Source organism: Pristiophorus japonicus, chromosome 2 (genome assembly GCF_044704955.1).
Source record: "Pristiophorus japonicus isolate sPriJap1 chromosome 2, sPriJap1.hap1, whole genome shotgun sequence".
NCBI classification, from domain to species: domain Eukaryota; kingdom Metazoa; phylum Chordata; class Chondrichthyes; family Pristiophoridae; genus Pristiophorus; species Pristiophorus japonicus.
This window is the reverse complement of record NC_091978.1, coordinates 103,441,018-103,456,263: the sequence shown is the minus strand read 5'-3', so window position 1 is coordinate 103,456,263 and position 15,246 is coordinate 103,441,018. Positions and strand designations below refer to the sequence as shown.

Here is a 15,246-nt window from a genome sequence, read left to right as displayed (position 1 = left end):
ATGATATTGAATCTATGACCTCTTGTTATTGACTTACTCGCCAGAAGGAATCGTTTTTTTCTATCTACTCTATCAAAACCTCTCATTATCTTGAAAACCTGTATTAGGTCACCCCTTAAATTTCTTTGTATGGAGAAAGGGCAGGTGCATACGACAAAGTGGAAAGCTCTTTCGAAGAGCCAAAGAATGAGTGAAATTGTCTCTTCCTGTGCTGTAAAATTCCATGTGTGTATCTACAAATGGAAATTATAAATTCTCATCTGTATAATACTTTAAAAATGTGCATATATTAACATGCTACAAACATGTATGGCTGTTAGTAAATCAATATGCCCTTGAATTTGCGGTCGGAGGTTTCCCGCGGGGAAATGCCTCCGTTCCGCAAATAAAATGTCAGCGAACCTAGTGGTCCGCAAGGTACAGAGACTCCTGGTCCTGGGGCTCTCTGGGTACCCATGGATTGAGGCTCACATATCTTGGGTGCACGCGGTTCGTAAGTGCCCCTGGGATCACATGGGCCGGCCCAATGAAAGTAAGAAGGAGATCCCCATTCATGCTTATGAAAGCCCATAGCATGAATAGGAATATGTCCAAACAAATACATCCACAAAAACAAACTTACCTTATTGCACAAGGTTTTTAATGAGTAAATCATTGCTAAAATTTTATTTTAATGTTTTTTTAAACTCTTATACTTGTAAAAGCAGGTCTTACTCCTGCTTTTACCAGGTGTAAGAATTTCATGGGCATTAGCTGGGCAGAAGTTGGGCAAATAACCCAACTCTCCACCCGCGGATGCCCCTTTCCCAGGGATGCGTTGGATCTGTCAGGAAAATTCTTGACAGATCGCAAGTTCCGGGTTTTCACGCACGCGCTTTGCGCCTAGAATCCCGGAACTTGCGCGGCTCCTGCAGGCACGTGCGCACCTCGTACGCATCCGTAGGGGCTGCAAATTATGGCCCACTAAAATTATATCTGCAAACACAAATCTTAACTGTAACAATCATTAGAACAAACTCCAAAAAAGGTTTGTATGTTAGGAACGCTACTTTTAGGATACATTCAACAAGTAAAGTATTTAACCTCACTTCAATTTGTGAAGCTAGTGCTGTGAGTGTTAAATCTGAAACTATACTTAATGAGAATGAGAATAAATAATATTTACTTACCAATGTCTCCTTGGAACAGTAGGACTTAAAGTTCTTCAAAAGAATATCTGCATACTGTAGCAGCACTTTGCTGATTGTCTGCCAAAGAGCGAGAAAACACATATGAACTCAATTTCTTCTGCATCTGTTCATCAGCAATGCACAACCTGTTAATGATTACAGGTGCAGTACCTAAATTCTGGAATCCTCGGGACCGAGGCCGTTCCGGATTTTGGGCTTTTCCGGACTTTCGATTTGATTCTGATGCCACGAATCTGAAAACACCCGAGCCCAGGTTCGGGCATTTCCGGATTTCGGAACGTCAGAAAGGCGGGGGATTGTTCGGGCCGAGGAGCTATTCAGGCCGTCGAGGAGGTTGTCGGGCGGGCTGGCCCCGCCGAGGAGGTTGTCGGATGGGCCGGATCGCTGAGGTTGTCATCGGGCGGAGCCCACCGAGGTGGTGTTTGGATGGGTCCCGCCAAGGAGGTTGTCGGGCTGGCCCCAACGAGAATGTTGTCGGGCAGGCCGGATCGCCGAGGCGGTCGTCGGGCGGGGCCCCACCAAGGAGGTCGTCGGGCGGGGCCCCACCAACGAGGTTGTCAGGCGGGGCCCCGCCAACGAGGTTGTCAGGCGGGGCCCCGCCAAGGAGGCCCCGAGGTAAGGGCAGCTGTGGTGAGGCGAGCAGGGTGAGACAAGGCCCGAGGTCAGGCAGCGGCGGGGCCCCGAGGTTGGCAGAATCTGGTCCGGATTCCGAAACATTTTACGGATTCCGGCCGACCCTGCCACCGATCGGTCCGGAGTCCAGATTCCCGAACATTCCGGAACTCCAGATTCTCGACACTGCACCTGCACTAGCAATAAACAGAATCATGGTACACATTCTAAAAGAAAGCTTATTATACTTCACTTTGGAAGGACAAAATTGCAAAAGAATTTATCAGAATAGAATTAAATGATACTTGCCATGCTTACCTCCAAAATTGGGCTCAGAAAATGTCATTACTTTTCAATATACATAAGCATTAACAGCATCACTCTGAAGTATATCCAGCACAAACTATAGATTGCAGCAGAGACAGGGACAACAGCAAATCCCAACAATTATCAATTTTTAAAAAGAAAAACATGGCAAATATTTGACACCCCCCGATTTTAGCTTCCTGGTTGAAGTCGGCAGCCGGAGGTCCGTGGCAGACATCAAGTCATCCAGCACTCCATAGCATGAGGCCCAGGTGGATTTTAACTCCCAAATCTCAATTGTATAGGACCCCTTAGTTTCCCACCTGAACCCAGCAGAAAAGGCGAGCTGATTTCAGGCATCAGGAGAATACCTGCAGGGACCCGAAGGAACGGTCCCTGGATACTCAGGTATGTAGTTGGAAGGGGGTGTCGGGAGGGGCATCGTGGTCGGGCGGGGGGGGGGAGCCCTCAAGTTTTCCTTGTGCGGGCAGGAGGAGCACTCCGGCACCTCCTGGACCACAAGAAAACTATTTTTTTTTTAAATTAACCTACTTTTCTGGGCCTTCCCTGGCCCTGCTCCTCTTGTTGCCAGGTAACCTTGTGGGGAAGCCACAATGGCTTCTCCACACAGACACCAGGTTACAATTGCAGTCAGGCCCTAGTGATCTGAAGAAGGATCCCGCTGTCCTCTGGCGGGTGTTGCCCTCACCTGCTCACACCCACAGAAAGGCAGCGGGAATGGAGGGATTAAGTCGCTGTGGTCATTTTAACTGACCGCCTGTCTGGCTTCCACTGGGTGGGAAGGGTTAAAATCGACCCTTTGGGCACAAAGGATTCAGACTAAGTGGGAATCAATGACTTACTAGTGAACACTCCATGATGGTATCTTTAAGCTACCTCAGTACAGCATTATCAACATGCCTAAACTGAAATGCTGCTGAACAGAAAGAAGCTTGTTTCAGACAGGCTACAGAACACAAAAATGGATGAGTTCTGTGCACTGAACATTTATCTCAGTCACCTTCCTTTTCACCATAATAAGTACCGATGAAAACACTTTTCCTGCTGCGTGCTTTCTAGCTCCCCTGCATTCATACTTTGAAAGAATGTGCTCTAATAAAATAAAATGCAAAAAAAAAAAGAGAATTGTAGGTATCAAAAGACAACAGGAATCACTGCCACAGTTCAAATCTTTTAGTCAAATCTTTTCAGCTGAAATCTTGAAAAGAATATTCTTACCTTCGCAAATCTCCCCATGTAATGAGCAACAATCACCGGATCTGGGCACTCGAGTTTCTTGATAATCTCAAAGCTCTGATTTAATTGTGTGAACACATCCACCACCGAGCAGGAGAATAAAGCGTGCTCAGATGTTTGCTGAAACTAATGTACAACAGATAAATTCAGTTCAGAATTCAAAGTGTTTTGCACAGCCTCAATAAGGTAATGTAAATTTTGAGAATAGAAGTTACGCTTTCTAACCCAAAAATTACACATTTGTTGCTTGAAATCACTTGACATTCCCTTGATCAAAATTGGATTCTTGTTTGTTGTTCAGGAGATTTAGGAATGCTTTCTTTCCCTAGGATTCATGCTTAGCTTTTAATGCTGTGTCATAGTTAAGGTTATGGTAACACTTTTCTTTTTTACATTTACACAAAGGAACTAGAGTACCACTAATCTTCCCCTGACCGCCTGATGCATAGTTTTCAGGAGTAGTAGAAATTTCAAAATGCATTTAGAGACTCATAATTAGTATAAATTTCACAAGAATGCCATTTGTGAAAGGGAATAATTGCAGTTTGTATATTTTAGTGATTGATTTTCAAGACTGTGATTATTCACTATTTTCTGGTCCCCAGAAATAAGCAAAATACCATGTGAAAATTACATAGGAATTACAGCACAGAAACAGGCCATTTGGCCCACAGGTCTATGGTGGTAACTTCATCGAACACCTAACTTCATCTCACCCCATCAACATTTCTTTCTATTTCTTTCTTCCTCATGTACCTATCTAGTTTCCTGCACTAGTTTCCTGTTAAATGCATCTATGCTCCCCACCTCAATCACTCCTTGTGGTAGGAAGTTCCACATTCTCACCACTTCTGAGTAATGAAGTTTCCCTTGAATTCCTTATTGAATTTATTAGTGACTATCTTATATTTATGACCCCTAGTTTTGGACACCGCTACAAGTGGGAACATCTTAGGCACTAAATTAGTTGCTGGGATTAAATTCCCCCAAAATATCTCCCTGTAGGGGGAAGTACTGAATGAGGTATTCCAGAGCTTAATGTTGAGATCACAACTATTTCTAATCTAATGATTTGGATTCACAAACTCAATGGTCAGATTTGCAGATGATACCAAACTAGTTAGGGCAGTAAAATCAGAAGAGACAGCCCAAAAATCATGAAGACAAAACAATGTTTTTCCTCCCCTCCTCCTTGCCTCTACACCTGCTTAAAATCTGTTACATCTCTAACTTTTTTCAGTACTGACGAAAGGTCATTGACCTGAAACGTTAATTCTGTTTCTCTCTCCACAGATGCTGCCTGTCCTGCTAAGTGTTTCCAGCATTTTCTGTTTCTGAGACAAAATATGTATATGGGTAGAACAATGGCAGACTTAATTAGCAAAAATGAGCAACTCACATGCTTCATGAATGGTGTTGAAATACTCAAGGATGAATTTGAAAGAAGCCAAGGAGTCTTAGAAGACTCAACACTCAATACATTCAACTAATGTAGAACTACAATCAACAAAGTCAATAGAATATTGAATTATATAATCAAACAGATTTAGAATACAAGTCAGAGGAAGTAATGATCCGGTAGTGCTCCGGTTGAGCCAGACTTTGAGTACTGTGCCTTGTTCTTGTCGCCAAAATATTCAATCACCGGAGACAGTGTAGAGAAAAGTCACAATATTGATTGACATTACCAAAGGTTTGAATAATGAGGAAAGACCAGAAGAACTGGTAATTTTAAGCCTGGAAATGAAGCATTTGAGAGTTGATCTCAGAGATCATATAAGATAGTTAACAGTATAGAAAAGGGAAATATGGATAATTATTTCCTATGAATTCATAATTCAATCTCATTATCTAATGTGGAGATTTAAACTGAGCACAGTACTCCAAAGTTGGCTGAGCACGGCCAGATACAACTTGAACATTTCTTCCTTGGACTTACACCCACCAGAGAGATGTTCCCTGATACCAGCTGACTTTCACATGTGAGAATCACATCCCTAGCTCACATTCCAATGTTTTAATTGCTTCCTGGCCCATCTACTCTCATTGAATTCATGAATTTAAAAGCATATCCATCAAAAACCCCAGATCCTTTTCCCACCCTGTTATGTCAAGCATGTTATCACTCGCTTCTTCGCCCTAACCTTATCATTTTACACTTATCTGTATTGAATTCCAACTGCCTTCCAGTCTGCCAACTAATCGAGGCTGTCTGGATGCCTTTGGATTATTACTCATTGGTTAGCATCACTGACTACTGCATCCAATTTTGTGCCATCTGCAAACTGGGATACCGTAGACAAAATTACATCCTCAAAGTGCTTTTTAAATAAAGATATGGAATAGACTGTCCAGGGAGGCAAGTAGTGGTGAAAATTTTTAAGGAGAATTGAAAAAATATTTGAGGGAGCAAGTGAAAGGTATTCGTTTTTGGGACCAGCCAGATGATTTGAATAGCGAACATCAGTGCTCAACTGTGATACCTTCCTTCTTCCTCCTGCAATGTTTGAACAGCCCAATGACATTCACCATCTGATCCCACATTATAACAGTGACGACACTCCAAAAGTACTTCATTGGCTGTAAAGCACTTTGAGACGTCTGGTGGCCATGAAAGGCGCTATAGAAATGCAAGTCTTTCTTTCTTTCTATACTCCTGAGTGAAGAAATGGCTGCTTGTAAAAAATACTGATGGGACTCATGAGACAGTAACCCGCATAAGACACCATTTTCAGAAGAGGAGGGTGAATGGGGAACAAATTGGAGGGTGAGACGAGGAGAAAATAATACTGCTTTTCAACCAATCAGCAGAAACATAGAAACATAGAAATTAGGTGCAGGAGTAGGCCATTCAATAAGATCATGGCTGATCATTGACCTCAGTACCCCTTTCCTGCTTTCTCTTCCTACCCCATGATCCCTTTAGCCGTAAGGGCCATATCTAACTCCCTCTTGAATATAGCCAATGAACTGGCATCAACAACTCTCCGCGGGAAGGACTTTCTTGCTATTGAGGGAGTGCAACGAAGGTTCACCAGACTGAGTCCCGGGATGGCAGGACTGACATAAGAGGAGAGACTGGATCGACTGGGCCTGTATTCACTGGAGTTTAGAAGGATGAGAGGGGATCTTATAGAACTCGACGGGACTGGACAGGTTAGATGCAGGAAGAATGTTCCCAATGTTGGGAAAGTCCAGAACCAGGGGACATAGTCTAAGGATAAGGGGTAAACCATTTAGGACTGAGATGAGGAGAAACTTCTTTATTCAGAGAGTTGTTAACCTGTGGAATTCACTACCGCAGAGAGTGGTTGATGCCAGTTCATTGGATATATTCAAGAGGGAGTTAGATATGGCCCTTATGGCTAAAGGGATCAAGGGGTATGGGGAGAAAGCAGGAAAGGGGTACTGAGGTGAATGATCAGCCATGATCTTATTGAATGGCGGTACAGGCTTGAAGGGCTGAATGGCCTACTCCTGCACCTATTTTCTATGTTTCTATGTATCAGTCTGGTGAACCTCGCTGCACTCCCTCAATAGCAAGGACGTCCTTCCACAGATTAGGAGACCAAAACTGAACACAATATTCCGGGTGAGGCTTCACCAAGGCCCTGTAAAACTGCAGTAAGACCTCGCTGCTCCCAGACTCAAATCCCCTAGCTATGAAGGCCAACATACCATGTGCCTTCTTCATTGCCTGCTGTACTTGCATGCCAACTTTCAATGACTGATGTACCATGACATCCAGGTCTCGTTTCACCTCCCCTTTTTCCTAATCTGCCGCCATTCAGATAATATTCTGCCTTCGTGTTTTTGCCACCAAAGTGGATAACCTCACATTTATCCACATTATACTGCATCTGCCATGCATTTGTCCACTCACCTAACCTGTCCAAGTCATCCTGCAGCCTCTTAGCATCCTCCTCACAGCTCACACCGCCACCCAGCTTAGTGTCAACTGCAAACTTGGAGATATTACACTCAATTCCTTCATCTAAATCATTAATATAGATTGTAAAGAGCTGGGGTCCCAGCACTGAGCCCTGCGGCACTCCCCTGCTATTCTGAAAAGGACCCGTTTATCCCGACTCTCTGCTTCCTATCTGCCAACCAGTTCTCTATCCATGTCAGTACATTACCCCCAATACCATGTGCTTTAATTTTGCACATCAATCTCTTGTGTGGGAGCTTGTCAAAAGCCTTTTGAAAGTCCAAATACACCACATCCACTGGTTCTCCCTTGTCCATTCCACTAGTTACATCCTCAAAAAATTCTCGAAGATTTGTTAAGCATGATTTCCCTTTCATAAATCCATGCTGACTTGGACCAATCCTGTCACTGCTTTCCAAATACGCTACTATTTCATCTTAAATAATTGATTCCAACATTTTCCCCACTACTGATGTCAGGCTAACTGGTCTATAATTACCCATTTTCTCTCTCCCTCCTTTTTTAAAAAGTGGTGTTACATTAGCTACCCTCCAGTCCATAGGAACTGATCCAGAGTCGATAGACTGTTGGAAAATGATCACCAATGCATCCACTAGGGCCACTTCCTTAAGTACACTGGGATGCAGGCTATCAAGCCCCAGGGATTTATCAGCCTTCAATCCCATCAATTTCCCTAACACAATTTTATGACTAATAAGGATTTCTTTCAATTCCTCCTTCTAGCTAGACCCTCGGTCCCCTAGTATTTCCAGAAGGTTATTTGTGTCTTCCTTCGTGAAGACAGAACCAAAGTATTTGTTCAATTGGTCCGCTATTTCTTTGTTCCCCATTATAAATTCACCTGATTCTGATTGCAAGGGACCTACGTTTGTCTTCACTAATCTTTTTCTCTTCACATATCTATAGAAACTTTTGCAGTAGGTTTTTATGTTCCCCGCAAGCTTCCTTCATACTCTATTTTCCCCCGCCTAATTAAACACTTTGTCCTCCTCTGTTGAATTCTAAATTTCTCCCAGTCCTCAGGTTTGCTGCTTTTTCTAGTCAATTTATATACCTCTTCCTTGGATTTAACACTATCCTTAATTTTCCTTGTTAGCCACAGTTGAGCCACCTTCCCCATTTTATTTTTACTCCAGACAGGGATGTGCAATTGTTGAAGTTCATCCATGTGATCTTTAAATGTTTGCCATTGCCTATCCACCGTCAACCCTTTAAGTATCATTCGCCAGTCTATTCTAGCCAATTCACATCACATACCATCGAAGTTACCTTTCCTTTAGTTCAGGACCCTCGTCTCTGGTTTAACTGTGTCACTCTCCAGCTTAATAAGGAATTCTACCATATTATGGTCACTCTTCCCAAAGGGGCCTCGCACAATAAGATTGCTAATTAGTCCTTTCTCATTACACATCACCCATCTAGGATGGACAGCCCTCTCATTGGTTCCTTGACATATTGGTCTCGAAAATCATCCCTAATACACTCCAGGAAATCCTCCTCCACCGTACTGCTACCAGTTTGGTTAGCCCAATTTATATGTAGATTAAAGTCGCCCATGATAACTGCTGGACCTTTATTGCACACATCCCTAATTTCTTGTTTGATGCTGTCCCCAACCTCACTACTACCGTTTGGTGGTCTGTACACAACTCCCACTAGCATTTTCTGCCCTTTGGGGTATTCCACAGCTCCACCCATACAGATTCCACATCATCCAAGCTAATGTCCTTCCTTACTATTGCATTAATTTCCTCTTTAGCCAGCAACGCTACCCCACCTCCTTTTCCTTTCTGTCTATCCTTCCTGAATGTTGAATACCCCTAGATGTTGAGTTCCCAGCCTTGGTCACCCTGGAGCCATGTCTCCGTGATGCCAATTATATCATATTCATTAATTGCTGCCTGCGCAGTTAATTCGTCCACCTTATTACGAATACTCCTCGCACTGAGGCACAGAGCCTTCAGGCTTGTCTTTTTAACACACTTTGCCCCTTTAGAATTTTGCTGTAATGTGGCCCCTTTTGATTTTAACCTTGGGTTTCTGTGCCCTCCACTTTTACTTTTCTTCTTTTTATCATTTGCTTCTGCCCCCATTCTACTTCCCTCTGTCTCCCTGCATGGGTTCTCATCCCCCTGCCATATTAGTTTATCCCCTCCCCAACAGCACGAGCAAACACTCCCCCTAGAACATTGGTTCTGGTCCTGCCCAGGTGCAGACCGTCCGGTTTGTACTGGTCCCACCTCCCCCAGAATCGGTTCCAATGTCCCAGGAATTTGAATCCCTCCCTTCTGCACCACTCCTCAAGCCACGTATTCATCTGAGCTATCCTGCAATTCATACTCTGACTAGCACGTGGCACTGGTAGCAATCCTGAGATTACCACCCTTGAGGTCCTACTTTTTAATTTAACTCCTAACTCCCTAACTTCAGCATGTAGGACCTCATCCTGTTTTTTACCTTTATCGTTGGTACCTATATGCACCACGACAACTAGCTGTTCACCCTCCCCTTCCAAAATGTCCTGCAGCCACTCCGAGATATCCTTGACCCTTGCACCAAAGAGGCAACATACCATCCTGGAGTTTCAATTGTGGCTGCAGAAACGTCTATCCATTCCCCTTACAATAGAATCCCCTACCACTACAGCTCTCCCACTCTTTTTCCTGCCCTCCTGTGCAACAGAGCCACCCACGGTGCCATGAACTTGGCTGTTGCTGCCCTCCCCTGATGAGTCACCCCCACAACAGTACCCAAAACAGTGCATCTGTTTTGGAGGGGGATGACCGCAGGGGATCCCTGCACTACCTTCCTTCCACTACTCTTCCTGCTGGTCACCCATTCCCTATCTGTCTGTGTAACCTTCACCTGCGGTGTGACCAACTCACTGAACGTGCTATTCACGGCATCCTCAACATCGCGGATGCTCCAGAAGATGCAGAAGAGTGCATGGAAGAACCTGCTCTTTGCTTTTGATAACCTCCTTCTGAGGATGAGTCTTCAATTTGCTTCCATGTGCAAGAAAGAAATGTGAAGCACCTGACAAAGACCATCCATAGTGATGGACAGAAATGTGCACAGTATAGTTAGATTCCTAGGCTGCAACAACACATGCACCAGCACTACTGGGATAAAATACATTTGTCCACATGCGGGTGAGTGTTTGTAACTGTATGGAAATCAAGCAAACACAACCTCCACCATTTACATTGTTCAAACGCTGGATGCAAGGGCTGCCTGCTTGACCCAGGCACTCAGTGTTCAATGGTCGACAAAGCGAGAGGAACAATCTTTCTTGAAGCTAGGACTGGTGCAAGTACTCAGGGGGCATTGCCTTGCATAGACGCAACAAGGGAAGTCAAAACATTTTTAAAAAGAGATCTAATTTTGCCGGTAGCAAGGAGACTGCCTGCACTCTGATGAGATGCCAGACCTCCGAGCTCTGCCATGGCAGAACTCTATCTCCTTTCGGGGGACTTTCTGGCAGAGGCTTGGGAGCAGTATGCAATTAACTCCAAAGCCGGAAGGCCAACTGAGTCAAGGAAGCATCCTTCTGGTGGGGGTAAGCTCTGCTCCCCATTCCAAATTTGCACCCCAAACTACCAATGTAACTACCAAGTTCAAGACAGCTGAAACAAATATCTGCAGAGTGTACATGAGGTTTCTGTGTGTTTATGTCAGTTTCCTCATTAAATACTTAACTCTCCCTTTTCCAAATAAGTATTATTTAAAAATGTATAGCTCCTGGATACATACCCCATCCTTTTTATCTCTCTCAAGAGCTCCATGTAGGAATTCCAATGAAACTTCCTCATTCTCATCCAACCACTGCATTGCAAATTGTTCAAACCACCTACAGTATGCAAGATCAAATATAGTCGTCAAGATGCAAATAAACTTCTAACGAAGGTATAAATGAGTCAAAAGTTAAATTCTTTTGATGGCATGCATTATTAATTCAGATATTTGAACATACAGATACATATTTCTATTACATATGATAAGGCTTTTAAATCAACTTGTCAGTAGAGCTTGTTTCAAACCTTGCTACCAGAACAGTCTAATGGCTCTGAATACTTACGCTGGATATTCAGGTACTGTCCCTTTGATAGCTGGAAGATCTCGGACATATTCATTATACAGCCATTTCACTTTGAAATGCAAATTCATGTAGTCTGCACTTTTACAAAGTCTGTGCTTCTCATGCTCTGAAGAATAAAAGCATTAAAATCGTATTTTTTAATAAGTATATTGCTACATACAGACTGTCCCTTAACCTGTTTAATCCTTCATATTACATTATTCAATATCAAAACCAAGGCAGGACATGTTTTATCATTATAGTTATAGCCATATTGTTTATGCATCTTCATATCATGTTGATCAATGCCAAGATCGACAAAATAATAACATAACATGCTGAGGCTCAAAAAAATCGAAAGGCAAGTAAAAGATCTCAATTCATTGCATTTTATAAAGACCAACCAACATGATAATAGTAGCAACTAAATGTGAAGATGCTACAGCAGCAATTATGAGTTATTATACAGAAGAATAATAATCCAGAAAAAAAGAATATTTAATTAGAAAAATCCTTCCTATTTTTATTCATTTATATGAAAAAAGGCCTCGAAATTGACATCCTTAGCCCCTCCTGTTATCGTCTCCACTTACCGACTGGACGTGGTGAGAAGATCGATTCCCGCCATATTATAGCAGGAGGTGAAAATCTGATGGTGGTGGAGCTTGGAGGTTGCAAGGAAGCACTCCAGTTCCTCCTGGCCCACAAGGAGCGCTCCCTGAGGCTGTCCTCACCTCACTGCAGCTGCTGGGTTTCCCGAGGCCCAGGAAACTCGGCCAGCCACTGCAAAACTTTCCCGCTCAATAACATATTTAAAATGTCAAACCTGCCTCCTGGGAGTGGGTTGGCTGCCAATCTCTTGTCACACCTCAGTAAAAACCGGTGGATTGGAGCCAGCTTCCCGCTCACCCATGTTAAAATTCCACCCGTATATCTTTCGACAGTTTCTTTCTGATCTCATGCCTTCTTCGAGCTCATCTTCTCTATGAAACTCACCTCGTCCTCCCTATGGGCTTGAATTTCCCTAACCTGTTTTTCTGGTGCCCTCACCCGAGGTGCTCCGTTTTTGTCCGCCTCCAAGTGCGCCGAAAAAAGATGTCGGTATTCTGGCCGCTCCCCAGCCTCTGTTTGGTCATGGCGCAGCGTGACCCAATGGATTGGGGGCGGAGCCAGGTCCCGGCGTTGAAAACAGTGCCTGGACCTCTGCACATGCGCGCTAGAGTCTGTGCGCCTGTGCACTAGCTCCTGGCAGGCCGTTTCTGCAAACATAGAAAATAGGTGCAGGAGTAGGCCATTCGGCCCTTCGTGCCTGCACCGCCATTCAATAAGATCATGGCTGATCATTCCTTCAGTACCCCTTTCCTGCTTTCTCTCCATACCCCTTGATCCCCTTAACCGTAAGGGCCATATCTAACTCCCTCTTGAATATATCCAATGAACTGGCATCAACAACTCTCTGCGGTAGGGAATTCCATAGGTTAACAACTCTCTGAGTGAAGAAGTTTCTCCTCATCTCAGTCCTAAATGGCCTACCCCTTATCCTAAGACTATGTCCCCTGGTTCTGGACTTCCCCAACATCGGGAACATTCTTCCCGCATCTAACCTGTCCAGTCCCGTCAGAATTTTATATGTTTCTATGAGATCCCCTCTCATCCTTCTAAACTCCAGTGAATACATGCCCAGTCGATCCAGTCTATCATCATATGACAGCCCAGCCATCCCTGGAATCAGTCTGGTGAACCTTCGCTGCACTCCCTCAATAGCAAGAACGTCCTTCCTCAGACTAGGAGACCAAAACTGAACACAATATTCCAGGTGAGGCCTCATCAAGGCCCTGTACAACTGCAGTAAGACCTCACTGCTCCTATACTCAAATCTCCGAGCTATGAAGGCCAACATGCCATTTGCTGCCTTCACCGCCTGCTGTACCTGCATGCCAACTTTCAATGACTGATGAACCATGACACCCAGGTCTCATTGCACCTCCCCTTTTCCTAATCTGCCACCATTCAGATTATATTCTGCCTTCGTGTTTTTGCCTCCAAATGGATAACCTCACATTTATCTACATTATACTGCATCTGCCATGCATTTGCCCACTCACCTAACCTGTCCAAGTCACCCTGCAGCATCTTAGCGTCCTCCTCACAGCTCACACCGCCACCCAGTTTAGTGTCATCTGCAAACTTGGAGATATTACACTCTATTCCTTCATCTAAATCGTTAATGTATAGTGTAAAGAGCTGGGATCCCAGCACTGAGCCCTACGGCATTCCACTAGTCACTGCCTGCCATTCTGAAAAGGACCCGCTTATCCCGACTCTCTGCTTCCTGTCTGCCAACCAGTTCTCTATCCACGTCAGTACATTACCCCTAATACCATGCGCTTTGATTTTGCACATCAATCTCTTGTGTGGGACCTTGTCAAAAGCCTTTTGAAAGTCCAAATACACCACATCCACTGTTCACTCTGCTAGTTACATCCTCAAAAAGTTCCAGAAGATTCATCAAAACGCGCGCTGCAGCCTATGTGGGAGGGGCCCGAAGCACGCCGCCCCTAGCCCTGGCCGAATGGGCTCCCTCATCAGTGGCCAGAGTGTGCTCTGCAGGCTATGTCAACTCTGACCTGATTATAAAACTCCTGACGAGTTTCTGGGGGTCTGGGTTTGTAACTCTCAAGCAGATGAACCGGGGATATATGCGGGTGTTTGATGCCATGCCGGACATCAGTCTAGACATGCCAAACTCTTACAGTACTCTGAAGGGGTTTGTGGACCATTGTCATCAGTGCCCCAAACGTGAAGCCAGGCCCTCTGTGAGCGAGGACCGGAGTAACTGCGTCGCGCAGGCAGCCCAGTAAGCGGCCCCGACAGCAGGAACAGATGCGCCTGAGCGGAGGGAACGTCCCCCACCGTATCTCGGGCGAACAAGATCCTCAGGATGCTGAAGTCCAAGGGGCTGGCTCCAGACCTTCCAGTGGATTTGTACCATTTGATCAAGAGGGTACTTCCACCGCCCTCCCTCCTCCTCTCCTCTTTCCTCTCTCTCCCCCTCTCCTCTCTCCCCCCCCCTCCAGCCCTGGCCAAATAAGCTACCTCATCGGCGGCCTGCTGCATTCCCTAAGGTAGGATTTCTATATTTTATTTGTTATTTATTGATTGATTTTGGTGCTTTAGGTGCAGAGTTCCTTCTATTTTTTTATTTTTTATTTATTGATTGCTTATTACTTTGGTCTTGGTGCTTTAGGTGCAGGGTTCCTTCTATTTTATTTGTTAATTAATTGCGTATTACTTTTTGTGCTTTGTTTGGTGCTTGGTGGTGCTTTAAATGTAGTTACTTGCGCCGATTCCTTAACTGTAAGTAAGGTCTTTCTGTGCGGGCAAAAGTGAGTTTAGTACAACTTTTTTCTAGCCAAATTGTCATAAATGGTGTAAGTGGCTGGGAACGCACCCTTTTGAAAAATAAACTGACCTAACAAAAAAAAACCTAACTAACTCACTTACACTGGTGCAAATTAAATGGCCATATTTGCAACTAAAAAGATACACCAGAAAAATCAAGTTACACCAAAAAAAACAGTGCAACTTATGGGGAAATTTGGGCCCTATGATCCCATTGCTACTAAATTGCTGACTACCCACCTACCCATCATAGATTCCATGGTTGTAAATGGTTCCCTCTCCGTAGGTACTGTACTCTTCCCTTTTAAAACTGCTGTCATCACCTCCCTCTTCAAAACACCTACCTCAGCCCTTCTGTCCTTGCAAGATTTTGCCCTATCTCCAACCTATCTTTCCTCTCTAAAGTTCCTAAAATGTGTTATCGCCTCCTAAATTTGTACCTGTTTTTC

The 15,246-nt window shown here is 44.3% G+C and overlaps 1 protein-coding gene across 1 annotated transcript in view; it reads right to left on the bottom strand.

The window, feature by feature from the left end:
- Window positions 1-15,246, bottom strand: part of LOC139240107 (protein unc-13 homolog B-like) — an 893,314-nt gene that overhangs the window by 80,102 nt on the left and 797,966 nt on the right. The window contains exons 26-29 of the mRNA XM_070868486.1: window positions 11,396-11,522; window positions 11,071-11,167; window positions 3,348-3,491; window positions 1,170-1,247 (exon numbers count right to left, since the gene is read on the bottom strand). Coding sequence (XP_070724587.1) covers window positions 1,170-1,247; window positions 3,348-3,491; window positions 11,071-11,167; window positions 11,396-11,522 — 446 coding nt within the window. The remainder of the gene's footprint in view (window positions 1-1,169; window positions 1,248-3,347; window positions 3,492-11,070; window positions 11,168-11,395; window positions 11,523-15,246) is intronic.